At 43.6% G+C, this 27161-nt stretch overlaps 1 protein-coding gene across 1 annotated transcript; it reads right to left on the reverse strand.

Annotated features, from left to right (window-relative positions):
• Nucleotides 1-2623: 2623 nt before the first annotated feature.
• LOC308231299 (alcohol dehydrogenase 1-like) lies at nt 2624-12005 on the reverse strand (the record flags this gene model as incomplete). The annotated part of the gene is made up of 9 exons (XM_080636514.1): nt 2624-2657; nt 4122-4260; nt 5326-5461; nt 5949-6209; nt 6912-7131; nt 7241-7328; nt 9380-9518; nt 10774-10875; nt 11988-12005. 9 exons carry the CDS (start codon nt 12003-12005, stop codon nt 2624-2626), a joined length of 1137 nt encoding a protein of 378 aa, XP_080492640.1.
• Nucleotides 12006-27161: the final 15156 nt, after the last annotated feature.

Genomic DNA, 27161 nt, shown 5'->3' on the forward strand with positions numbered 1-27161 from the left:
GTATCTGACTGAAAATAAATGCCAAAGGATTATTCACATCGTACGTTACTTCTGCATAGTGCTAGTTTACATGGTTCTAGAAGCAAAGGTTGATTGATATTTGTGTTACTTCTACAACATGAAGACCTGCCAAGGGAACACTTAATGAGAAATGGAGTGTGACTGTCATCTCTTAAGAAAACAGTACAGAGTCACAAACAGAAAACTTTAAATACTTTATATTATTTAAATAAATTATTTAAATGTTTGAAATGACGGTCTGTTCAGTATTGGGTTCTTTCCACACTAAGCTCTAACACTATGTGAGAATCAGTGGAGAACAATGTTTCCTACTCTGATGCTTCACGTATCTGTTGTGGAGCAAGCCCATTGTTTTCCTTTGGATTTTTGCAATCTCATGTATGGGCTCATTGCCCATACAAACTCTTTGCTAGGGCAGAGAAGTAAATATTTTTCTGGGTTAAAATGTACCTTGCATAAACCTACGGATGTTTTATTGATGGTAGTTTTAGACTGCTGAGTTTGCATTTATATTCTAGAAGAGATGCTCTTTTTGTTATTTTAAGGAAACTGAGCAGTAAAAAGGATTAAAATAGAATTGGAGCTGAAATGGATAAGCTGAGTAATAGAAACCACTCCAAAGAGCAATGTGTCCTTCCCATTGCTAATCTGGAAACAAATGCCACACATTAAAATACCGAATGCACATGGTTGTTCTGTGTAATTTGGCAACCAGCTAGAATCTATATGGACTTACCATATACTCTAAGCTGATGCCAAGGAGGGACTAACAGTAGGTGTTTACTATGCTTTGCAGATTGCAACAACAGAGATGGGCTTTGCATGATCCTGAAGAGGACAGAGGCGAGGAGATTTCTTGTACTTTATCCCCTGGCAATATTTTTGGTTTTATTCTTCTACCCTCAAGACTGCTGTTATACCCTCTACCCTTAATGCAGTAGAGAACGCCTTGGAAAAAGCTTTTATCTGGCATATGGAGGGTACTTTACCTCTCCATACTCCTTCTTTCTGTCCTCACAAGCTAGGTTAAAACAGCCTTCCTTTGGCTTCTGTTTAATTTAGGACTTAAATATACAATAAAGTAGCTTGGCCTCCACAGAAAACATTTTGCTAAAATACTCTGAAAATTGAAATATTATTAAGCTTTTCTTTGTACTGAATCCATGCTACCACAGATGACATCTGATGACATGAAGTGGAATTAAATCCCGTCTCATTCTGCTTTGAACAGTGATCCCATTCACACTGTTGGTTCTCACACAACCTGCTTTCAAAGAGAGGAGAACTCTTCAACTGAACTGCATGTGAAAGGAATTACTTTATGGGCCAGACAAAGTCTTTGCCCCTGACTGCACAGGTAACCCCACAGAAACAAATGACTGAAGTTTGGGTCTGAACTGCTGCGTGAACGGAGTTTTATACATACACGTGTTTAAGGATCTTCTGTTAAAGTCTAATCTCTGGGTGAACTCATCCCCAAACCATTAACCCAGCTGGGCTGCTCAAGGACTCTTTCTGGTGACATAAGCACGTCAGTCATCATTAGCACACAGTCCCCTTGCTTCACAGGCTTTGCTGCCCAGCCACCATGCCCACGAGAGCCTGCAAGCTCTGAGTAGAACTTCAAGAGATAAGTCAATGCTGATCACATATACCAAAGACAGAAATAGCCTCTTCTCCTGTTTCCTCGCTGCAAACGCAGAAAGCAGTAAGATGCTTTGTGTTCTACTACGTGCAAACTGTTACCAGTCACGTGTTTCTTCCCATTTACTCTGTATTTACATTTAAAGGTTAACACACTGCCTCTTTATTTAATGGTAACAAATAACAATACTTGATGCACGTTCATATTTCTTCACATTGTCTCCCAAGCACCAGAGGCACTTGTATAAATTGGCCAAAGATCTCAAACTATACTGGTAAAACAACTAGAACATTCCTAAGAAAGAGATACAAAGGTAAAAGCAACCAAGCAGAAGAACACCACCACAGAACAGCACCACAGCAGTTTCATATGAGATGCCTGGAAGTGTTAATTTGGTGGTGAGACATTCTTCAGGCTGTAAGTCTTTGATTTACTGAAATATCCTTAACTGAAATTTTTAATTCAAATGCAAGGTCCCCATGATTTTTAATCTCTGCAGTAATTTCCTTGCCTGTCAAGTAATGGAATGCTAAAATCATTCAGGATGGACACACAGTTCTGACTAAAGTTTTACTGTGCTGAGCCACAGTGTTATAAAGGCCCTTCATTTTGCTGTTATTAAAAGAGTGCGTATTAAAGGCCATTTAAAAAATCCAAACCTTTTCTAACACCTGTGACAGCAGCAAGTCCTGTCATTCATAATACGCCATTAGAGGAAAACTGCAGCACAATTTCTTCTGTGTAAAGAGGATTTAAAGCAAGAATCAGTAGAAAGAGGCAGAAGAAAAGATTATTTCATTTATGAACACTGTGCTTGAAGTCTGGCGTTTGAGCTTGATCCTTTTATTCCGAGGGGACGTGGTGGACCTTTCAGAAACATCTTGGCTTGTGTTTCATACCAGTTGTACTAGAGGATAATGAAGTTTGTACTGGTGCTAAGCCATCTGCTGTTAACAATTAGGAATCCTGAAACACCAGGACAGTGCGAATACTGCAATATAAAGGGACAAGTTAGTGGCAGTAGATAAGCCCCTGGGCTAACATCAGAAAAACACTGCTGTTTTCTCTGCTAATGCAGGCTAATGCTGTCAGCCAGGGTACTCCCTCCTTGCCCACCCCAGCCCCCACTGCAGCACCACTGCAAAGCAGATGTGCAAACTGTGCTGCGGAGAACAACATTCATGCAAAACTGCATAGCCTTCAGTCATGAACTCGGGGCTCCTGGCAACTCATCACCAGACAGAGCCTGGGAAGTCCTCAGAGTGGGGCTGACACACGTCTCTGCAGTTACGAATGGCTCTTAAGGGTAACCTCTGAGTGGCACAGCTCGTTCTGTGTTGAAACACTGAAGTGTTTCTTCTAGTGATGATGGTCAGCTGCAACAGGCCTCCGTCTTCAGGTGGACTGCCAGTCTTTTAGCAAAGCTGATAGCGTCTCTGTCCTCATGGCTTTCCCGTTTGCTACACTAGACCTAAAACTGGCATTTACAGCTCATCTAAAATAAGGACAGCCAAAAAATGACATGCGTGCTGTGTAGGTAGAACCTTAGAACAAACCTCAGCGGCTAAATTCTTTTCTTACATGCTTTATACATTTAGAGCAAGCAACACCTAAAATAACTGCCAGCAAATGACAATGAAAAGAAAACGTGAATGTAATTCTCCAGACTGCGTAAGTTATACACAGCTAGACCTTACAAAAAGGGTAGTCCCCACACGCACTGAGGTACACACATGTATTTCCCACTTCCGCCAAGGAGAATTTCCAGTTATTCCCATGCAAATCTTGTCAAATGTCTCTGGCAAACAATATTTCCAATTTCAACACTCCATGAAAACAGAGCCTGAGCTGAACTCTCACAAGATTTGAGGAAGGCATGAGAGCTAAATTCTGAGTTTGCAATGTTTGTATACATCAAGCACTTTCTTTCGTGAAAAGCCCCAGAATTCAGGGTAAACTACCCAGTGACTTTAGGACTAATTGCACTGGGACTGTAATTCACCACAGGAATGGTGACTTGCTCTTCTAGTCAATATTGTCTATTTCTGTGCTCCTGCTCCTCAGCCTAAGAGGTTTCTTCAGATGTGACGCATTTGACCCTGGCACTCCACAGCTTGGCATTCCCAAGCTCCCTTGTTTGTGTGCTCTTTTCCAACAGGTAGTGAGCACAGACTTCCTCACTGCTGGGGTCTTTTCTTCCTCTGCCACCCAGTGTCTTTGTTCAAACTAAAATGTGAAAATTCCTCTACAAGGAAAGACAGGGCTCAATGTATTTCCAAAGCTGAAGCTTTGCTGCCTGTATCACTACAACTGCAACCCAGGGAACCATACTGGGCAAGATTAAGGGATGTAGTGTGCTGCCGTTCCCCTTCTCCACCGTGAAGTCACGCTCTGCGTTACCATACAGCTGCTTTAGGTTATTTATACAGAACTTTTACAATTAAACATGGTTTACCTCTTCCCTGTCCTTAGCAGATCAATTCCTTCATTGATTTTAGTGAAATGAAGTCTATGAGTTATTAATGGATCCAGAACAAATTTTTTCTTCATGTAGTCAGCAACCAGTTTAGGGACTGAATCTTTACTCTTCCAGCCTGAAAAAACCCACAGATAATGCAAAATGAAACATTAAAGGCTTGGGAAATACATAAACCCATTGGCAGCTTAAAGTTTTAGGTAAACTTTCAATAAGAGAACAGCATGATGAAATGCTGCAGCATGTCTTTACCCCTGTAACACAGAGGGCCAGCAGAAAACATGGGTTGAAGTGCAGCTGTTCTACATACAACAAGCCCAATAAGTGCTTTACTGGTGGCAGACCTCTAAAAATTTTAATCTTTACAGAATCCAAACTTTTCCCCACATTAAATACTGTTCCAACTTGTCTGTTGACGTCTGCTGCTCACTAAACCACACATCATACAAAAGCCAGAGTGGGGACATCCACGTTGGGAACTGGAAACTGGACTGACTGATCAAAACTATGGGGGGCATGGGGTAGATATGCCTCTTTTTTCTTTCAAGCAGTACTAGATAAAACTGTCTCAGTCAGATGTCCTTCCAGAGGAACCTGATTTGTCTCTGCTGTTCTATTCAGGTGTCTATTGAATACATAAGAGGAAGTGGCTGGGAGTGAGAAAACCTGCTGCTGGAGCCAAGTTTTCGGTGGCCTTCAGCTTTGTGTTGAGCGAGCTTGGGCTTGCCAAGCTTTATCTTCCTTTGTCCATTTCTCTTATCTTTCCCTTTTCTTTCTCCTTATCTGTTTTTTCTTTTCTATTTTTATCTCTTCTCCTCCCTCCCCTCCCTCTCATTTTCCTCTCTCCTTCTACCTTTCTTTCTCCCTCACTTCTTTTTTTTCTCATTTGCCCCCTTTATTTCCCTTCTCCGCTTCCCCACTATTTTTTTTCCTATCTTTTTGTCTTCTACTCTTCCTCTGTCTCTTCTCTCCCACCTCCATCTCTGGTTTTCTCTCTCTTTCTCTCACCATTAACTAACAGTTTCCATAACTAGTTCCCTTTGTGCTTCTTTGTCAGCAAAACAGCCATCAATATTACTTCCAGTAGGACAACCTAAGCAATGAATTTATACATATGCTATTTCATTCCAGGTAACTTGCAAGTTTCCCAAGCCAGTTAAATCACTTCTTTCCAAGCCCTTACCTCCAAAGACACAGCCTTTCCAGGTGCGACCAGTGAAGATGAGCATGGGGTCAAAAGTGATCTTCTGTGCTGCAGGAGGCGCTCCCACAATCACACTGACTCCACTGTTGTAATGGCAACAGGCCAAGGCTGAGGTCTGCATTGGGAACAGAGGGACACCCACAGTCACACAAGATTTGCCGCTGAGGCCCAAGTTTGCATTCCTCCTCCTCTCAGGGCTCTGCTTGCAATTCACTTTTTGTAACTGAAACCACATCAAACAGTGTCCATTGAATCTGCTCACACCGTTGTGTTTGTTGTCAGGGGTTAGCTATGTCCTAGCTTTGCTCTCCCTCCCCATTTTGTCTTAGACATCAGCGATAAGCCACTGCTGGAAAGCAGACAGTGGGCTATGTGAAATTTAGCCACCCTGGTTAGGCCACGGGACTATGCTCAAGTTCTCTGCCCTAAGGTTTTGAGCATGCCCCTGCATCTCAATGGCAGACAGCTGGACATACGAGGTTTGAAGGTAGCCTGACACTTTGCCAGTGGCTCTCAGCTCCTCAACCTTGGTGCTTACTGGGTTAGCAAAGACAGACCTAACACACTAATGCCTCATTTGATGACATCTTTTGGTTGCATACCATGGTTTCGATATGGCCGACAACCTCAAAGGCGTAGTCCACACCTTGGCCAGTCATTTCGATCAACACCTCGTGAATAGGCTTCTTGAAATCTCTAGGGTTGACGCAGTCTGTGGCTCCCAGTTCTTTGGCCTTGGCAAACTTGTCATTATTGATATCAATAGCAATGATGCGGGAAGCTCCAGCCACCTTGCAGCCCATGATAACAGAGAGGCCAACTCCTCCAAGGCCGAAGATGGCACAGGTGGAGCCTGGTTCCACCTGTAATACCCAGACAAACATGCCATACTCTAACAGTCTATAAAGTACAATGCTTTTTCTTACTACCAACATGTTTTCAGTTAAGCTACTTCTTGTAATTTAGAGATTACCTGCTGAGAAGGAATTTGCACATCCATGCCTACTAGTGCAGCAGCCAGCTATACTGTTATAATCCTACATGTGACTAAGATAAATTGTCCCTAAAATACATTTCTGAGACCAGATTTTCATCACTCTTCTCAAGCTTTAGGTTCAGAGACATGTTTTTTTTTCTACAACGCTTTATATTCCAGTGGTGTTAAAATCTGTAGTGCCACTGGAGACAATGACACCTGTAAAAGTCACATTTGTGTATTGCTACGATTTCTGAGTGTTGCAAATATAGGCTTCCTAGATTCCAGTTACAATAAAACAAATCATCTCCTTTGTAATGTTTTTTCTAGGGGTAATAAAGCCATGAGAGAAAAATTAACAGATGGTAATATGCATTTTTACTGGATTTTGATTTGAAGGCTTCTCAGTACCTTAGAGACACAGAAACTGAAGTAGGCAAAACACAAGTATCTTCCTTCCATCCTGAACTCTGCAACAGAGTCTACACCTCCTGGCTGCTCTGCTGATACCCCACATGCAGGCCATACAATCCATACAATCCTGAATAGGCCGTCATGAGTTACCAGAAACACCCACCATGATACTTACCTTGGCAGTCTGCACAGCAGCCCCATAACCAGTTGAAAATGCACAGCCAATTACAAAAACTTTTTCCAGAGGAGCAGCAGAATCGATTTTGGCTACAGAAGTTTCATGCAGTACTGTGTATTCAGTGAAGGTGCTGGTACCAATAAAATGGTGAATTGCTTTTCCTTTACAGGTGAATCTAGTGGTGCCATCAGGCATTAATCCAGTACCCGGAAAAAGGCTGTTTGAAAGATGAACAGAAATGATGGCAAGTGAAATCCATTGAGTGTGATCAGCTTTGTATAAATAGAAAGTCAAATAAGGGTTGTAGGTGACCAAGGAAAACTCACTTAGCTTTGATGCACAGATTACTCTTGGTGCTTAAGCAGCAGCTGCACTCCCCACAGTATGGCACAAAGACTGGAATAACCTTATCTCCTAGAAATAATACAGTAATAACAGGATTTAAAAAGGCAAAAAAGAAGCATGTACATAAAAACATGGAGCAAATGTATTTAATCCCTAAGCAAATGTGTGCTAGGAGTGCAGTGTTGGTTTTATTGCCTTCTGCTGCCCGTGGAGGATACACCATCTCTCTCTGTCAGAAAGAACGTAACCAGGGCAAAGTTATGACAACTGATTTCAATACACAAACCTCCTGGTGTCTTTCACAGAACTGAATCTGAGCTATGTCATAGAACTCCGTTAGCTACTGACATTCCCGAAGTACTCATTCAGCAGTTTATTGCATCTTCTACTTGAAAGGAAAATAGTAATACACAGGTAAAGAAACTGAGATAAAAATTGGCACCCACTGCAACAGGAGATTGGAGGGCCAAGATAACACGGCTGTAAATTGCGCATACAGAGAATGGGAAATTGAGCATTAATTTACCAACCCTCTTGAGTCTCTTTCCTATTTTACTCTTGCATTGGAGTAAAGCAGGTAAAATGTTTGTCAGAGAAGCAGTGACACACACAAGATAAGACATCTCTCTTTCTCTAGCACTCTTACATGATGGACAAAATAGCACACAGCTTCCCAGTGCAATTTTTACTGCTATGCCTTTTCCACAGCAATGATGTGTGGTAAATCCCTCATAATCTCTAAACAGGTAACCCCTAACAGAGATCAATTTGTGATTTGGCAGCTCTAAAATGTAGCTAATCCTTGACACATTGAAAAGCAAGGGAAATCTTTGATTACCACTAAAACATGGAAAATACCCACAGAACATGAAACGCTCCCCCTCTGCCCCGGCCCTCAGCTAACTTAGAACTGTGACACAGGCCTAGTAATCATTCTGTCAAAGAAACTTTGCACATCTTGGGAGTCCTTTTTAGAACTTGAAGGTGTAAACTAAGCAACAGCCAAGAAACATGATTTTGTGTGTGTTCAGGCCTGCTGTTTCACCCGGAAACACGTGGCAGCTAGAATTAGACAATAGAGTGATTTATGAAGCCAGATGGAAGAGAAAAAGCAGCTAGAGCTGTCACTGAAATTTGCAATATACATATTTGTTTGGAGCTAAAGCAGAAAGGCCAAGTAAAATTTTTTCTTATCTCACTTACCAACCTGCTTTGGACAGACTACATATCTGTTGTCAGTACAAAGGCACTGGGAATACGGAGGTGTTAAAAATGAACTACTTAGGTATTGTAACAAACTGCCTGGATAAAATCAAGCACTACTGTGCAGATTTTGTTCACTGCATAATTTCTGTTAATAATTTAGTCCTTATTAGAGTCTGTTTGGTTCCACACAGATGTACAGAAATGCTGTCTCATCTTGCAGCAGTTGGAGGAACATCAGCATCTTTCACTAACTTCTCTTTCTACCCACTGTGGTTCCAAGGGATCGTAGGGAGAGGAGCAGCTGGTCCAGAGAAGTGTCCTCTTCAAAGCAACCCAGCTCTCAGTGAGCAGTGCTGTCTCACCTGCACTGGTACTGTGCAAAGCAAAAGCAAAGCCTGCAGCAGGGTGGGCACCCCAGTCATGCCCTGATATCTTTGAAATGAAGTAATGGAACACACAGACCTGAGCTCGGGTCTACTGAAGTCAGTGGGTTATTTGACTGTTAGGAGAATGGAAAGAAAGTGTTTTGACATGTTGACTAGTGCTTTGCTTTGACTTACTCTTGAGATGAGCTGTATAAACTGGGGTTAGAGAACCTGTAATAGCTGATTTTCTGTGTCAAAGAGCAAAGAATCTGTTCTTAATCCCATGACGTAGGTAGAAAGCAAGCTGCAGATGTTTTTCCCAAAACCAAAGAAATTGAATAGAAAATCTGAAAATAAATCAAGAATGGTAACACAAAAAGGTGTAGACACCATGTAGCATCGTTTAAGATAGCCTTGAAGAAAATCAGAGTTGGAACATTTTCTCCTCTGCAATATAAGCACTTATGCATGTAATCATCTTTGACTTAGACAGGAGTGTCAGGAAATAGGAGAATCAGCAGAGAGTTTGTGTTCAGTGCTGTTTCACACCTGGTTTGATTGAGGTTACTCCCTGCCCAACACTCTCCACAATACCAGCAGCTTCATGCCCAAGAATTATTGGAAAAGGCATAACCAGTTCACCAGTTATCACATGGTCATCAGAGCGACAGATCCCTGTGGCCACCATCTGATTTAGAAGAAAGACAAGAATATGTCAGCATTTAACTACGTCATGTCATATGTGGAAGTGAAATGGTATCATACCTTTGGAGAAGTGATTTGCTTCCTTCCAAAATCACATATACACATAATAACTACAGGGAAAACACTTTAGTTTGCATGATTCATGATTTTCATGGGTTGCGTTAGCCTTTAATCTACAAAGCAAGGCTCCTTTGGGAATGTTTGCTCTGCACTACTGAGCTCCGTAGGAAGTCTCATTGATTATCTGGCAGGACCCAAGTTCTAGCAATGTAATCATATATGAAGAACAGAATGCAATAAAATATTTCAATATTTATAGATACATACATAAATAGAAAAAGGTTGCAATATTGTAGAAAGATTATCATATCAAGTAAATATAAATTAACCATCAAATAGTATTTATAAACCTAGAAATATTATATATATTTTCTATTCCTTATTTCAGATGATATTACAATATATAAGAGATATGTTACATAAAATACATGTTATACAATGGCATAGCATCATACATAATTACATTTTAATTATTATATGTTATTTATGTATTTTAAATATACGTATATGTCATACATACAAAAATTGAGGCTATACATAGTATTTTATATCACATTTGCCTTTTCTTGCAGGTAGCACAGTAGCAGTATTTCTTTTGAAACATTCAGGTATGTCTGTACAGCTTTTGTTCTGACAAATGGAGTTGTCAACCCCACGAGAGGGTTCTTCTCACTGGTCTAACACTTGAAACTGCTCTAAAATAAAAACAGCTGCTGAATCCCACTGAGAAAGGTCCTGAAATGTGAGAGATGCTCAGCACCCAGTTGAAAAATGAAGCTCCCACCCTACTGAGCTATTTCCTAGCACAGACTCAAAGTAAAAGAGAAATTCTTGCTCCATACTACAGAAGAATCAGATCTTTGCCTTGTGCTGTGATTTCTTCAGCCCATCAGAAGCACAAATGTCTTAGAAAACTGAAAACCTAATCCTAACAAGTCTTTTCTTCTTTTTAAAAAGACCCTCATGATCAAATTCAGGATTTGAAGCATATTCCACAGGAATAGTAACTACTGAATACTGAATAGTAACTACTGAATAGTAACTACTGAATAGTAACTACTGAATACGAACTTCTCAGCTATTGAATGTCTTCTGACTGGATCCTAAAAATCTATAGAACTGATCCTGATAAACAGCAAGACAGAATAATAGGTGTTTTGATTTTTATTTTTTAGTACCTTTACGCGAACTTCGTGCGCTTTTGGTGGGGCAACTTCCACTTCCTCAATAGAAAATGGTTTATTGGCTTCCCACATTACTGCTGCTTTGCATTTAATAATCTGCAAACAGAGCAAAGAAAAAGGGAATGGCACTTGCAAGTCACCACACAGACAGAATCGTATATTTCTGCATGTGAAACGCCAGCTCATATTTCAGGGGAGGAGGAAGAAAACTACAGGGAAAAACCCCAAACTTGGTGAATTTACCTACAAGTGAACTACAGGTTATTTTGCGTTTGTGGTATCTTAAAGAGAGCATTTATTTTTTGTCCCCTCTTGTTTTGTGTGGCTTTAAAATAGTGAAGACAGCTGGCAGTAACAGCAGTACCGATCCCCATACTTTCTTAAGGCACATTACAGCAAGGCACAGGCCTTCAGTCGTTTCCTAGGTTCTGGGTTCCTGTCCATCGACCTTGCCTGCATGTCTCCAAGTTAGGATCTCTCAGGTAGCGCAAGAAGCAACATATACTGTCTTCAGCAGTGGAATTCACCTACATCTCTCTTCTCACTTTCTAGCAAAGATGCAAATACTCATTTCAGTCCCAGCTCAGTACTGATACATACGCTCATACTGATGCATATAATACTTACTTTGGATCATCATTACCTTAAGCTCCAGAGTTGTTATGCACATATTGAAATTTAATGACTGTTCTAACATCATCACAATTACACCCCAAAATGTAACACAATATTAACCATGGGGTTTTTTTGAAAACAAGCTGATATGAATAATAAAGAAGCTAAAAATAGCTTAAACCACCGCGGGATCTCAGAATAGAAACTGCTGGAGCTGATAAATACATTGATCTGAACACTTACTACATTGCATCACGTTTCAAACTGTCCAATCAGGGGTTAAAAATAGTTTACTAATGCTGGGGAAGGTTATTCTTATCCTGGTGCTCTTACCTCAAGTTCTTAAATAAATAAATAAATAAGTAAACAAGTAATGTTCTTCATTTTATATTTTATCTTCTTTCTTATGTAAAACCATTTCAGAGGAGAGTACAGTGGCCTGCAGGTAAGGGCTGCTCTCCTGCACCAGCTTCCTCCTAAACTCTCATCTGTGCTATAGCACCAGAACTAAGGGTGTCCCAGCAAAGAAACTGCATTTACACATGCACTACTCAGCTGCAGGAAAGAAACTTCTAATAGAAACTTGTCCTTACTTTGCCTGCCGTGCTCATGTTGACCAGTGTGTCTGTCTCAAACCCTGCCACCACCGAATCCTTGAGCCGAGAATTCAGTCAGCTGCTAAGCAGTCAGCTTGCTGATACCCCAAATCCTGTCCAGGCACTGGAAGCTGGTCTTGTGAAGTGCTCCTGCAAGTGCGCTGCCCTGACCTTTTAGCCAAGCCTCCCAGCTCAGAGTCCCACCCCTTAGTCAGTCAAAGTGCCAGAATGAAAATAAACCAGCCACCTGCTGAAACCTCACTCTTCATAGTGCTTTTGTCTCCCTTACTCCTTTGTCACACTCTTCTCCACCCGTTTCATACCCTCCCTAGGGTTGTCCTCAACATCACGGGAAGAAGGCAAAAGCCTTGGCTGGAAGGTGTTCCCTCTTTCCACCTCTCTGGGAAGCTGCCCTCCAAACCCGCTGCTCCCACGGATACTGCAGCTCCAAAGAGAAAAGGGAAGAGTGGCTCTTGAATTCATAGCAGCAGGGATGCAGTGAGAACACGAAGGTTTACTTTGGATTACTTTGGTGACACTCGGAAGAGCCCAGTTAACACATTAAAACATGCCGTTGTGCAAGCTGCTTAAGAAACACACACTGGCTGTGGCTGTGCCTGTCCCCAGTCCTGTAGTTTCAGAGTCCAGGTACTCATTAACCTGTTGGAGTGTTTCAGTGAACAGTGACCAAGGACAATGTGCTGATCATATCGATGACAAAAATTAGCCATGGAGAAGTGTCCTGAGAGGATGCACATTTCTTACCATGTGCAACACCTGCTCCATTTGTGTGATTGCCTGACCCATGGGTTCCATGGACATTCACCAGCACAGGCCCATCACTGCTCCTGCACCAATGTACTTGCCCTCACCTGGCACAACGCCCTGGTGCGAGGGGTTGGGTGGAGCTGAGCACGGTGTGCCTCTGCTGTGCATTCCAAGCCTCATCTACTTTCAAATTATGCCATGTCGTGAGTTGACCCTGGCTGGATGGCAGCTGCCCACCAAAGCTGCTCTATCGCTCCCCTCTGCAGCTGGAGAGGGGAGAGAACGTACGACAAAAGGCTCACGGACTGAGGTAAGGGCAGGGAGATCACTCAGCAGCCAACATTAAGGCCAAAGCAGACTCAACTAAAGAAGTCAGTCTAATTTACTACCAATCAAATCAGAGCAGGATAACGGAGAAATAAAACCAAATCTTAAAATCACCTTCCCCCCACCCATCCCTCCTTCCCAGGCTTCACTTCACTCCCCAGTTCTCTACCTCCTCTGCCTTACCAAGACTCAGGGGGACAGGGAATGGGGACTGTGGTCAGTTCACCACATGTTGTCTCTGTTGATCCTTCTTCCTCAGGGGGAACACTCCTCACATTCTTTTCCTGCTCCACCGTGGGGTCCCATTCATCAGAGACAGGCCCCCCTTCCCATGGGCTGCAGTTCTTCATGAAGTGCTCCAGTGTGGGCCCCTTCTACAACGCGCAATCCTTCAGAACAGACTGTTCCAGCGTGGGTTCCTTTCCATGGGGTGCAATCCTTCAGGAACAGACTGCTCCAGCGTGGGTTCCTTTCCATGGGGTGCAATCCTTCAGGAACAGACTGCTCCAGCGTGGGTCTGTTCCATGGGGTGCAATCCTTCAGAACAGACTGCTCCAGCGTGGGTCTGTTCCATGGGGTGCAATCCTTCAGAACAGACTGCTCCAGCGTGGGTCTGTTCCATGGGGTGCAATCCTTCAGGAACAGACTGCTCCAGCGTGGGTCTGTTCCATGGGGTGCAATCCTTCAGGAACAGACTGCTCCAGCGTGGGTCTGTTCCATGGGGTGCAATCCTTCAGAACAGACTGCTCCAGCGTGGGTCTGTTCCATGGGGTGCAATCCTTCAGAACAGACTGCTCCAGCGTGGGTCTGTTCCATGGGGTGCAATCCTTCAGGAACAGACTGCTCCAGCGTGGGTCTGTTCCATGGGGTGCAATCCTTCAGAACAGACTGCTCCAGCGTGGGTCTGTTCCATGGGGTGCAATCCTTCAGGAACAGACTGCTCCAGCGTGGGTCTGTTCCATGGGGTGCAATCCTTCAGGAACAGACTGCTCCAGCGTGTGTCCTCCACAGGGTCACAAGTCCTGCAGCAGATCAGCTCCAGCTGGGCTCCTCTCTCCACAGGGGCACAGGTCCTGCCAGGAGCCTGCTCCAGCACAGGCTTCCCAGCAGTCACTGTCTCCTTTAGGCATCCCCCTGCCCTGGCATGGGGTCCTCCCCGGGCTGCAGGTGGGTATCTGCTCCACCATGGACCTTCATGGGCTGCAGAGAAACCTCTGCTCCAGCACCTGGTGTACCTTCCCCTCCTTCTGCACTGACCTTGCTATCTGCAGAGCTGTTTTGCTCATATATTCTCAATCCTTTCTCTGGCTGCATCCGCTCTTGTGCAGTAACTTTTTCCCCTTCTGAAATATGTTATCCCAGAGGTGTTACCACTCTCGCTGGGGGGCTCAGCCTGGGCCAGCGGTCGGTCCTTCTTGGATCCGGCTGGCATTGGCTCTACCGGACATGAGACAGCTTCTGGCAGCTTCTTACAGAAACCGCCCCTGTGGCTCCCCCACTGCCCAAACCTTGACATGCAAAACAAACATAGCCCAGCATTCTGAAAACAACATTTTTCCTTCAGAAAGAAGAAAAAAGAGATTAAATTCTGCATATGAGTATTGAGATTAAATACTGCATATAAAATTAAACAGACATTAAAGACTGCATATAGAATCATATTTTATAATTCTATATAACCTGACTAGCACTTACTAAATACAGTGCTCCCTCAGGTTCACCTGTATCACTAATTCATTCAAGAAGGGGTACAGGAATAGGAAGCAGGGAGGAATACTGCAGATGTATGTAACCTCAGGCAGGTACAACCCAGCATACCACTGGCCTTGGCCACCCGGGCACAACCTGGCTCATGTTCATCTGGCTGTTGACCAACACCCGGAGGTCCTTTTCCACCGAACAGATTTCCAGCCACTCTTTCCCAAGCCTGCAGCATCGCATGGGGTTGTCATGACCAAAGTGCATGACTTGGCACTTTGCCTTGTTGAACCTCACACAATTTGCCACAGCCCATTGATCCAGCCTGTCCAGACCCCTCCTTCCTATCCTACAGCAGATCAACATTCCCACCCAAGCTGGCGCTGTCCACAGATCACTGAGGCAGTCGTGGTCCCCAGGAAGACATTCTGTTATCACAGCTGATGCAAAAATGAACTGAACAGCAGCATCAAAGAATTCTACCTTGCAGTTCCTCCCTCATCCTTCGAATTTCTTGAATTCCTCCTTCCAACAATGCCCTGCTGTCTCTTACATGTAGCAAAGGTGCAGGTATTTTTGTTTAACTCTGGCTCTCTAGTGCTCTTCCCCCATCCATAGGCACAGAGGAATCATCAGGAATGAGATCCACAACTTCATGCCAACCTTGTTGGCTTTATTTATAAAGGATCGATGAAAGTCCTTTACAGAAACAAAATACTGCAGGATCAGAAGCTAGCAGCTCCACGGACCCTTCTGTAGAGCTTCTGCTTCCAGCTACCTTCTAGATTCAATAGCGTCTTGGCCTGCAAGTTATCCAAACGTTTCTCATAGTGGCAGAGCCACAGCAGTCACACTCCTCTTTTTCCTCTCCAAGTGTAAAAAATCCCCTTCCCACACTTGTGCAACTTTTTGCTCTTCTCCAACTTCTTGTGCATGCCACATATTCCCATTTCTGCTGAGTACAAAAAAAAAAAAAAAGGGAATGAGTATGCATTGCAAGGAAATAAAAGCTACTGGAAAGTGCCCACAAGCAGCACTGGTTGCTCAAGGTAGCCACTTAGTGGTGCAGCAGTACGCAGCTTGCTTCCATCCTCCTGTGTTTACAGTTTCTCCAAACTGCATATGGAATAAGTAAAAATGACAAGACAAACAGGAATTGAAGTTTCCACTCCATTTCACTCTCTCCGAGTCCGTGCTCTTTACTTCACCTCCAGCATTTGGCCTCAAGCCGTCAGCAGAAGAGCCAACCTGCTCTGCAGAAAGACACTCCACAAGAGAGTAAGAAAGGTTACGCAACAAATACCAATTTCAAGTCATTTTGTGAACCTCGGTTCAACCACAACATGTGGAAGGGCAACCAGCACTACTCTCAGTTTAGCTCCTCAGGGGAGAAGTACTACTTCTCCAGAAACATTCCCCATCCTTGGATGGCGTGCCATATAAAAGGGAAGAGTTGTTGACGAACCACAAAGATAACCTGGACAACAGCCCTGGCAAGCACCAAAGGAAATGCAAGTCTGATGTGGTTTAATGCAAAAGTACCCACTGCTCCCATTTCCTGGGTCTGTCTAAGAGAAGCATCGCATCAAGAAAAGCCGTGACCTTCATTTCAATCCATTAAGCATCTTTACCTGTCCTCAGCAATGAACCATCTCAGGGCGGTAACATAAAGCTTAGCAGCACTGAACTTTACAAGGTACAACTAAAACTGCTTCCCCAGGACAACCGCCTGGGATTTCTTTTGAGCCAAAATAATTCCTTCCTCTTTCCTTCTGTGCTCACAAGTGCACCCTAAGTGCCAGAGACAGGTTGTCACCATTGTTTTCTCTATTTCACTCTCACCTAAATAATTCTTGTACCTCTCCAGGAGCAACATATTACATAATGCAGCATTTAATAAGAGTAACATGGTGCTCTACAGACACCGTGATGCTCTGCCGTGTGTTAACCTTCTTTTTAGTATTTGTTTTATGTCAGATATTAAACGGAATCAAGGTTCTGAAAATCCTCATCATCTACTTCTCTGCCATGTGAAATCCAGTTTGACTCAGGTTAATGACAAAAATGGTGGTTTATCAAATTCTTTTTTACCCTGGCTAAGAAAGGAGGATTCCAGTTGTTCATGAAATGCTGCGACTCTCACTGGAAACCACAAGCTTTTTAAGAGAGGCCAAAGAACGACTGGCATTGCTAAGAGAGTGTGCTTCACCCTCCCTGGCCACTCTCCGCATTCTAGCTGGAACATCATCACCGTTCAGGTAGTGATTAATCACACTGTCCTCTGTAACTGCTTACAGCCCTCAGCTATTCAAGTCTGCCAAGTTTCTTCACTGTTTCTTCACTGTTTCCACACCATTCCGTAAAGCCTGTATCATTACATAAAAATTGCAGGTTTGATAGCCGTTTCCCGTTCTCCCAGCACAGGCTCTCCTTGGAGATCTATGTTAACTGCATGTGCTTGTTGCAGTACAGACTGTATCCTTTGTTTTTTTGCACAGGAATAAACAATGCTCTGACCTGCGCTGTAAGAAACAGCTATCCAGCTGGTGGCCACAGTCTTCCATCAGCAAGAAGCTGACCAACCTCATGTGCTAACTGGGACCACCACAAGGAGCACATCTGTCAGCTCCTCCCTTACAAAGCTTGATGATTTCATGCAGAGGCAGCTAGGCTCTCCACAGTCCATGACACGTGTGTAGAGGCACCAAACTGCCATATTATACAGCAGGAGGAGAGGAAACTGAGCTGTTGAAGGTGCGAGGTCTCAGCCAGGGTGCTGTATCATCACAGCTCAGGTCCAGCTAAGGAGAACATAGGGCAATGAACATACATTTAGAAGGCAAGTATTTCTTCCCTTTTATGTGTGTTAGTCACCACACCTCACAAGGTGTCTCCTTCCTAATTACCCTTGCATCTTGATAGCTTTTAGAGATTATATGCTTACTAGACATCTACTAATTCCATCATTATCGGCAGTAACTCCATCTGTAAGGCACATTCTGCAGAAGTGGTTACACACCACTAGAAGCATGCATCTATGAAACACATCTTCCAGGATTTTCTTCAGATTATTATGGATCTCAGCAAATAACTGCACTGGCGTTCTACGTGAGGTAGTAAAAGCAAACCAAAAAGGAAAGAAATACAGTCCTTTAGAGATCTCTCAATATCGCTTGCGCATTTTTAGAGTTAAAAAGGCCCCAGGACCCAATATAACATAAAGTGTATCTTATGGCCTTTCTGGTTTTCAACTTGAGAAACCACTCTGCATGTTGGTTTCCAGAAGGATGTGCAGATGCTGCTGAAAGGATTCGGAGTAACACTTCTCACCTGAAAAGGTAAGGGAAGAAGTCACAACTCTCCATTTCAGCACTGTATCTCTCTCACTTCTCAACACTGTAACCTGAGTCGACAGCCTCAAACTGCTGGGAAGGGCAACACAGAAGCAAAAAGAGGGATGTGAGGAATGGGAGCTTGGAAGGGAGATATAATTGAGTTATAACTGTATTGCTTTCAGCTCTGTCATGTCCCTGTGCTTTGCCAGCAAGAAATATTATCAAACCCAATGAAAATGGCAATAAAATGCACTTTGTTTCAAGCTGCTGGGGACAACCCATCACACCATACAACAAGCAAGCACAGGAAAAGCCTCCTCCCCTCACAGCAGGAAGATTCTTTAGAATACTTACTGCCAACAGTTTTGCTGGTGCCGTTTCGTCACTTTGCAGCTCTGCTTTCTCCAGGAAAAGCTTCAGCTTTTTTCAGCATCAGCTTTTTCCAGGAAAAGAATCTTTCCGCAATAACTCTTTAGTCTCACGCTGCTAATTGCTCGTCTCCTCTCTTGCAATTGTACAAGACCTGAGGGCTAAGTTAGTATTCCATTCCAAACACTCACCACAAGGAGGACTGCGCACTCTTGAGGAAAAGGAATGCAAGTGTTGCTGCACAGGTGCCGGACAGCAGAGGGCATCACGAAGGCGTGTTGCAGTAAAGATGCTAAAAATACAGACCCGCTTTTCTCCCAACTTTTGCATTTTAACTGGCAGGTGGGGGTCTGCTGAAATGTTGCTCTTTGATTCCTGAGCTGGGCATACAGTAAAGGCTACGCTTTATTTTTACTGGTCACTTATACATTCAGAACCTGGGTCTTCAAACTGTGTTTACTGTGGTTTGGTGGCAAAATAACTCATGGACAGATGGTGCCATATAGCCACACTCAGTAAACTACTGTTTCTTAAGAGCAGGTAGCTCGCTTTTGCTTTACCTATGCACTTACCTTATGCCAAACTTAGAACCTTAAGCCAACCACATTTTGATTCCTGGGCCTTTAATAGATTGGTGATGCCTACACACAGAGAAAAGAAGGGCAGTGGTTCAGCAGCTCAGACTTCTGACCAGAGATCTCTGGAGAAGGAAATAAATGGAAGACATGAGCACTGTATACAGGATACGACTTCCTATGATGTTATGCATTTTTACTTCTCTTGGGGATGGCATGGAACTTTGTTGGTCGGATTTCCCTCCCCGCATCACTCCGGTGTAGAGTATATTGACTTTTGTATTTAGCATTTACTATGGAGTTGCATTCCCTGAATGGGAAGTTGCTGTTGGCAGTCACTGGGGGAACAATGCAGCTGATTCATGGGCTGAAACTTGTTCTCTAAAAGCTAGCCTGCAAATATTACATGTCATGCACAGGGGGTGTTCTGTGTAGCACACGCTGCTCAGAATTCCCTTACTGTGTCTCTCAAGTGCTGTGTACATGTCACTCATTTAACATCACCTTTTGCAGACTGGTGTCGTCAGCTCACACTGTGGCAAATCTGATGGGAGGCCTTAGGCTAGGCCGTTTGCAAAGCTGTAAACCTGCACACTCACACAGCTAGAGCTAAACACAGGCAAAAACTGCCTTGAATCACCTTCTGCTCATTCATGGGAACTATCCTGTACATCTTCCAGGTGCCGCAAAACTGACAAAATTTTTCACACGGATTCACTTGCCAAGATCCAAACCTGGTTTTCAAGGCCAAGTAAGAAAGATAACAAGCACATATACCTGACCCCCTTCCTGACAAGCACCCCTGAAACTCTCATAGATCTGAACTGAGCAGGGGTGCTGACATGGAAGGAATAGGATCCAGCCAAGTGTGCTTGGCCCAGCTGCCACTGAGCTGAGCAGCAAGGTGACAGTACACTGATATTAGTCACTCAAACCTCAGTGCACTCAGGTTTGGTTCAGGGTGGAAAAACTCCCTCTCCCAGTGTAGCTCTGGGCTGCTGTGGGAAGGGTGAAAGCCAACAAAAGGTGTCTCGCCGATGTCCTTAAGTCCTTTGAAAATGAGGCAAGGGAAGCCCTGAATTCACCCCCAAGCATCCAGATCAGCAAGTGGGAATTTCCATAAAATTTCTGCTACCTTCGTATTTCAAAGAAAGGCTTTGTGTTCAATCTGATTTACTCTGAACCGACTGACACGCTGAATTGTAGGGAAGGTAGAGCAGAGAATATGAAGAGCCTGAGTCTCTTAGAGTCTCTCCATTCTCTTCAGAGAGGTCCAGAAGGGGATATGGATCAGCCCAGGTAAAATCTGCAGTGTGGTTGCTAGGATTAGGGATAAGCTAAACCTATAGCCAGGTTTTTGTTTTCTCCTGGCATGAAAAACACAATAGCATGAGGTTGTGCACAGACCTAATCAAAAATGCCCCTAACTACAAACAAACTCCACACTCTTTGATACAAATTTTGTCATTACAGCAACATCACAAGATTTTAGGAACACTTGACTCCCCTTTGAGAAAAACCTGTATCTTGCAGTGCACAGTTTATGCCAGTTGTAAGACATTCTTTCTTTTTCACTCAGTCATCGGCTAAAGAATCAGTTGTCAGCTACTGGTGCCTGCTTTGGCATCCTCTACCCAGCCAGGGCAAGCCAACAGTACTGGCACTCCCAAGAAACACCACTATCAGCTCTGTGTCCCTTCTGAAGCACACAGAGGCAACACAAGTCAGTCCTAGAGTATGTTACCATTTTAACAAAGCCATTCCGGCCAGCTCTAATACTATGAACATTTACTGTTGCTTGTAATTCTACTGGAGGAGTGGGTGAAGAATAGTCTTACAGAAGAAGGAAGAAGAAACTTCCAAAGCAACAGTCTCTGCTGTTCAACGAGTTGTCCAGGGAGGCTTCTTTGCTACAGAGTAGATGTGCTTCTGTACTCGTAGCTGCACATGGAACAAAGCCAAACCAGTCTAACATAATCCTAAGCCTAGCTTTGTAATAGACAGCTTTCTTTTTCAAAATGTTTTCCAGAAAGGGAGAAAGAATGTCTCCTCTCAGCACTGAGAAACAGACGTCCAGAGAAGAAAAACAACTGCGAGCATGCAGTGGAAACAACAGACCTTCCCAACTCCCCACTCTATCAGAAGTTACTCCTGCGCAACAGCCACCCCCAAACAATACAGAGCCTCTTTTCCATGGACCCCTACCCCCTTCAGAGCCACTGAAGCATCTCCCACTCACCTTCACATATAGTAACAGGTAGTATGCAGATAATAGAGATATCTCTTTACGATACGGTATTACGATATCTCTTGATGATATCTCTTGATGGTATGGCCTGGCACAAGCAATCCAGGAGGTTCCTCAATTGTGTGGAAGACTACTTCTGCAAGTAATAGAGGAGCCGACAAGGAGAGGTGCCATGCTTGACCTCATGCTCACCAACAGGGAAGGGCTTGTTGGAAATGTGACGCTCCAGGGCAGCCTTGGTTGCAGCAAACATGAGCTGGTCGAATTCGAGATCCTCAGGACAGTGAGAAGAGCGTGCAGCCATCTCACTGCCCTGGGCTTCAAGAGAGCAGACTTTGGCCTCTCCAGAAACCTGCTTAGTAAGGTTCCATGGGATACAGCCCTAGAGGGCAGGGGGGCCCAAGACTGTTGGTTGTTATTCAAGGATCACCTGCTCCAAGCTCAGGAGTGTTGCATCCCAACTAGAAGGAAGTGCAGCAGGAGGGCCAGGAGACCTCCTTGGATGGATAAGGAGCTGCTGAGGAAAATTCAAAGGAAAAAAGAGGCTTATAGAAGGTGGAAGCAGGGACAGGCGGCCTGGGAAGAATACAGGGATGTTGTCCAGGAAGCTAGGGACCAGGTGAGGAAGGCTAAGGCCCAGTTAGAATTAAACTTGGCTAAGGATGTTAAGGATAACAGGAAGGGATTCTATAGGTATATTGCGAATAAAAGACAGACTAAGGACAACGCAGGCCCCCTCTGGAATATATCGGGAGAACTGGCTACCCAGGATTTGGAGAAGGCTGAGGTTCTCAATGACTTCTTTGCCTCGGTCTTCTCTGGCAAAGGCTCTGACTGCACCACCCAAGTCTTGGAAGGCAGACGCAGGGACTGTGAGAATGAAGACCTTAGGCCCATTGTAGGAGAGGGTCTGGTTCGAGACCATCTTAAAAACCTGAACGTGCACAAGTCCACGGAACCTGATGAAATCCATCCATGGGTCCTGAAGGAGCTGGTGAATGAAGTTGCTAAGCCACTGGCCATCATATTTGAAAAATCATGGCAGTCAGGTGAAGCTCCCGACGACTGGAAAAAGGGAAATATAACCCCCATTTTCAAGAAGGGGAAAATGGATGAGCCGGGGAATCACAGACCAGTCAGTCCCACCTCTGTGCCTGGCAAAATCTTGGAGCAGATTCTCCTGGAAGGCATGCTAAGGCACATGAAAAACAAGGAGGTGCTTGGTGACAGCCAGCATGGCTTCACTAAGGGCAAATCCTGCCTGACCAATTTGGTGACCTTCTATGATGGGGCTACGGAACTGATGGACAGGGGCAGAGCAGTTGACGTCATTTACCTGGATTTGTGCAAAGCGTTCGACACTGTCCCACACGACATCCTTGTCCCTAAATTGGAGAGACATCAATTTGATGGGTGGACCACTCGGTGGATAAAGAACTGGCTGGATGGCCGCACGCAAAGAGTTGTGGTCAATGGCTCGATGTCCGGCTGGAGACCGGTAACGAGTGGTGTCCCTCAGGGATCGGTGTTGGGACCGGTCTTGTTCAACGTCTTTGTCGGTGACATGGACAGTGGGATTGAGTGTGCCCTCAGCAAGTTTGCTGATGACACCAAGCTGTGTGGTTCGGTTGATACGCTGGAGGGAAGGGATGCCATCCAGAGGGACCTCGACACGCTTGTGAGGTGGGCTGATGCCAACCTTATGAAGTTTAACCATGCCAAGTGCAAGGTCCTACACCTACATCTTTGGAGGATGCAGCAGCAGAAAAAGTAAAGAAATACTACAACTGAAAAGATCAAGTTCAAGAACTAGCTAGTGCCAAAGCTATTAAATTTATGGGATTTCACTTAGGGGTAAGTGGAAAATGGCATCAAGACAATTGCAAGCTACTAGTTAAATTAGGACTCTCCATTTCCCAACAGGAAAAAGTCACTTGCTGCTTATCAAGTAGAACACTTCTCACATAAGTAAATATACCGCATACCTTTGTAAACTGAGGTACGGTCGATTGTAAGATCTTGTGTCGTGAAGTGTATGAATTATAAATTATAAACAAACTAACAAAAAGTGGTGTCACTAAGGACACTTGGCTGCCACACCACCAAAGGGCTCTGGCAGTGTATAGGGACACCAATGGACTTGAAATCATGATGTGCCAAAATGACACCAATTACCAGCCTTTACTCAGGTGGATGAGCCACTTTTACTTAACCTGGAAAAGGAAGATGTATCATTTTATACATGGTGGATAAATAGCAACAGTTCAAAGGAACTGGTAACAGTTCAAGTTACAATTGACTTCAGGCAGGGTTATTTTATAGCGATTTTGTTTCATCTAGGTTTAGATTTCCTTCAAGAAGGAATTTGGGTTTTAGTCCCAATCCCGCACAGATCTAGTTATGTGTTTGTGTTCGTTACAGAGTTTCGGGGCTAATTGATTACTTTCTCTGAGACTTGTCATTACTATAAAATTAAGGCTGTGCAGACACATGCAGTATTAGGGAAACATTATTTATTGGGAGGAACTTCTTACAACGTTTTCTCCGTAGGAAGTTGCTAGCACTCCACTGTAACCTTGAAGAAGTTATCTTGGTGTTATCTCATCACCTGCAGTCTTATTGTTTTAAGTTTAAAAGGTAGCTAGGAGAATTACAGGTAATTTTCATTGCAGGCCAGAGTGAGTTCTGTGTGCAGAAGCTACTGTAGGTTGTCGGAGCAGATGGAATTTGTTAACCTCTGATAGCTCATTTGTGTATTCATGTGGTGTTGTGTAATTGCTGATCGTGCTGAGGGGTTTCCAGAAGCTCAAAGGGCTATGGACTGAGATAAGAGTTGCTCGAAAGAGATCAAAAGGCATTATAGAGTTTTGGGTCCAATGTTCAGCACTGAGAGGGGCAGTGACCTGCTCACAGAATGACCTGCTCACAGTGACAACCCTGTTCTCTGCGGAAGAGTTTGCACGGTTGTGCTGTAATATTCCGTGGAACTTGGTGCTGAAAATATATTAAAAGTCCAACAGCATTTGCAAAAATGGAACCACGTCCACGTATGTTACACGGTAATAACAAAGTTATCTACTGCTTTGTATAAAATGCTTCAAATAATAAGGGACTACCTGCCGTCCCTTGCTACCTTTCAGTGCTAACCATCCCATATGTGTGAGCTGCACTTGTTTAAATACATGCTAATTCTTAATGCGTATTTGTTAAATATCAAATAAATTTGTTAAATAATGAGACCAACCAAATCTTCTTCTGTCTCTAGATCTGCAGATTTCCTGAGTTGCAAATCTAGTTTCTGAGGTTGGGGGGGGGGGGGGGGGGAATAAATCTCTTCTGAAACAAATGATAGTAAGATCTTCAGTAATTTAAAGAGAAGGCGAGTCACATGGCTTCCCTCTACACATTGCTGACAGAATATTTAAACAAACAACGTATTTGGTAATGATTTATGAGGAATGGGGGACAGAGGTGCTAGAAGTTTGTATGGGGAAAGGAAAGAGGTTCAGGCAGCAGTGCTAACTAGGCGGCATGGGAGTGGTGTCAACACCAAAAGAGTCGGTGGACAAACTGCACTAAGTTTTCTCTACCAGATACTGCTACTGATACAGAATCATAGAATCTGCTAGGTTGGAAAAGACCTTTGAGATCATCAAGTCCAACCATTACCCCAGGACTGCCAAGTCCACCACTAAACCGTGTCACTGAGGGGCCACATCTACGCGGTTTTTGAACACTTCCAGGGACATTGATTCCACCATTGCCCCGGGCAGCCTGTTCCAATGCATGGCCACCCTCTCGAGGAAGAAACTGTTCCTAATCTCCAATCCAGTCCTCTCCCAGAGCAGCTTCATTTATATGAATGATATTTGCTAGAGGTGCACATCACCAACAGTTTCACTAAAGTGGTGTAAATGAGAAGAATCTCACGATATATTGGATCTTTATGGGAACTAGGTTGCATTTAAAACACTGATGTCCCGCTGGTGCATTTGACAGGGCTCTCGTAACATTTGTGTAAGTGTGAGCTCAGAGTATCTGACTGAAAATAAATGCCAAAGGATTATTCACATCGTACGTTACTTCTGCATAGTGCTAGTTTACATGGTTCTAGAAGCAAAGATTGATTGATATTTGTGTTACTTCTACAACATGAAGACCTGCCAAGGGAACACTTAATGAGAAATGGAGTGTGACTGTCATCTCTTAAGAAAACAGTACAGAGTCACAAACAGAAAACTTTAAATACTTTATATTATTTAAATAAATTATTTAAATGTTTGAAATGACGGTCTGTTCAGTATTGGGTTCTTTCCACACTAAGCTCTAACACTATGTGAGAATCAGTGGAGAACAATGTTTCCTACTCTGATGCTTCACGTATCTGTTGTGGAGCAAGCCCATTGTTTTCCTTTGGATTTTTGCAATCTCATGTATGGGCTCATTGCCCATACAAACTCTTTGCTAGGGCAGAGAAGTAAATATTTTCTGGGTTAAAATGTACCTTGCATAAACCTACGGATGTTTTATTGATGGTAGTTTTAGACTGCGGAGTTTGCATTTATATTCTAGAAGAGATGCTCTTTTTGTTATTTTAAGGAAACTGAGCAGTAAAAAGGATTAAAATAGAATTGGAGCTGAAACGGATAAGCTGAGTAATGGAAACCACTCCAAAGAGCAATGTGTCCTTCCCATTGCTAATCTGGAAACAAATGCCACACATTAAAATACCGAATGCACATGGTTGTTCTGTGTAATTTGGCAACCAGCTAGAATCTATATGGACTTACCATATACTCTAAGCTGATGCCAAGGAGGGACTGATAAAAAAAGGACAGAAAGATGATGGAGGAAGAGGATGAGAATAGAGATGATGTGGTTAGACACCAGTAAAGAAAACCAGATTTTCCTGATCACACATGTGAACTTGACCTCAGCATATCAGAAATGCCATATATTGATTATAGCTTTGAAATTTTGCATGAGAGCTCTTTTTGACTCAAAAGAAAAATCTTTGCTCAGGTGTTGAACCCCTCCTAATTCAGCCTTGAGGACTTTCATGATCCCATCAGCTCTCACCTAGAAGCAAATGATAGACCAGAAGAGGCCTGTCCATTACAAAGAAATCCTTGTTCCATGTGGCTGAAAGGAATTTTTTTGTATACCTAAGGAATGGGATCCTTTCCTAGCAGACTACCAATAATGACATAAAACCCCTTCTTGGAGCAGGGACCATTTAGGATTCTACAGTGAGCAGAAATCAACTCTTCAGCTGTTAAACAAAATGATAGGTAAACTAATATTAATATTTTGAAAAATCAAAGCCATCTGTTAACAGATGCAATCTGTTGCAAACCTGGTGCAAGACAGGTTAGTCCTGATCAGAAAAAAATGCAGCATTCATGGATCAGGAAGGCATTACTCTGTAGACTCCTGCTTAGGACACCCAGCTATACAGTTGGGTCGCACATCCATGCTTATTACCCTGTCACTTCACTCACCACGCTTGGTGGAGCAAAGATGTGGTTCTTATCCAGGATTAGTTGCTTTCATGTGCTTTGCACTCTTCACAAGTGGACTGATGTGTCCGTGCTTAGCTGAAAACAAAAGTATTCTTCAAGCTGTTCAGGCAGACTGTAACTGATCTGTTGAGTCAGAATTTGTATGGGCAGGCACAGGCTGCACGGGAAGCCAAGTGATGTTTGATAAATGCTAGCGTGGTTTAAGGTCTAAGGAAACACCATTTGTGCTTTGTCACACAAAGGGTTTGTCTCGTGAGACGTTACTGGATTTTTCATGGCTTTTGAGGATTTTTCATAGTGTTACCATGTGTTAACGGGCAGACTGTGTT

Source organism: Psittacula echo (genome assembly GCF_963264785.1).
Source record: "Psittacula echo genome assembly, chromosome: 1".
NCBI classification, from domain to species: domain Eukaryota; kingdom Metazoa; phylum Chordata; class Aves; order Psittaciformes; family Psittacidae; genus Psittacula; species Psittacula echo.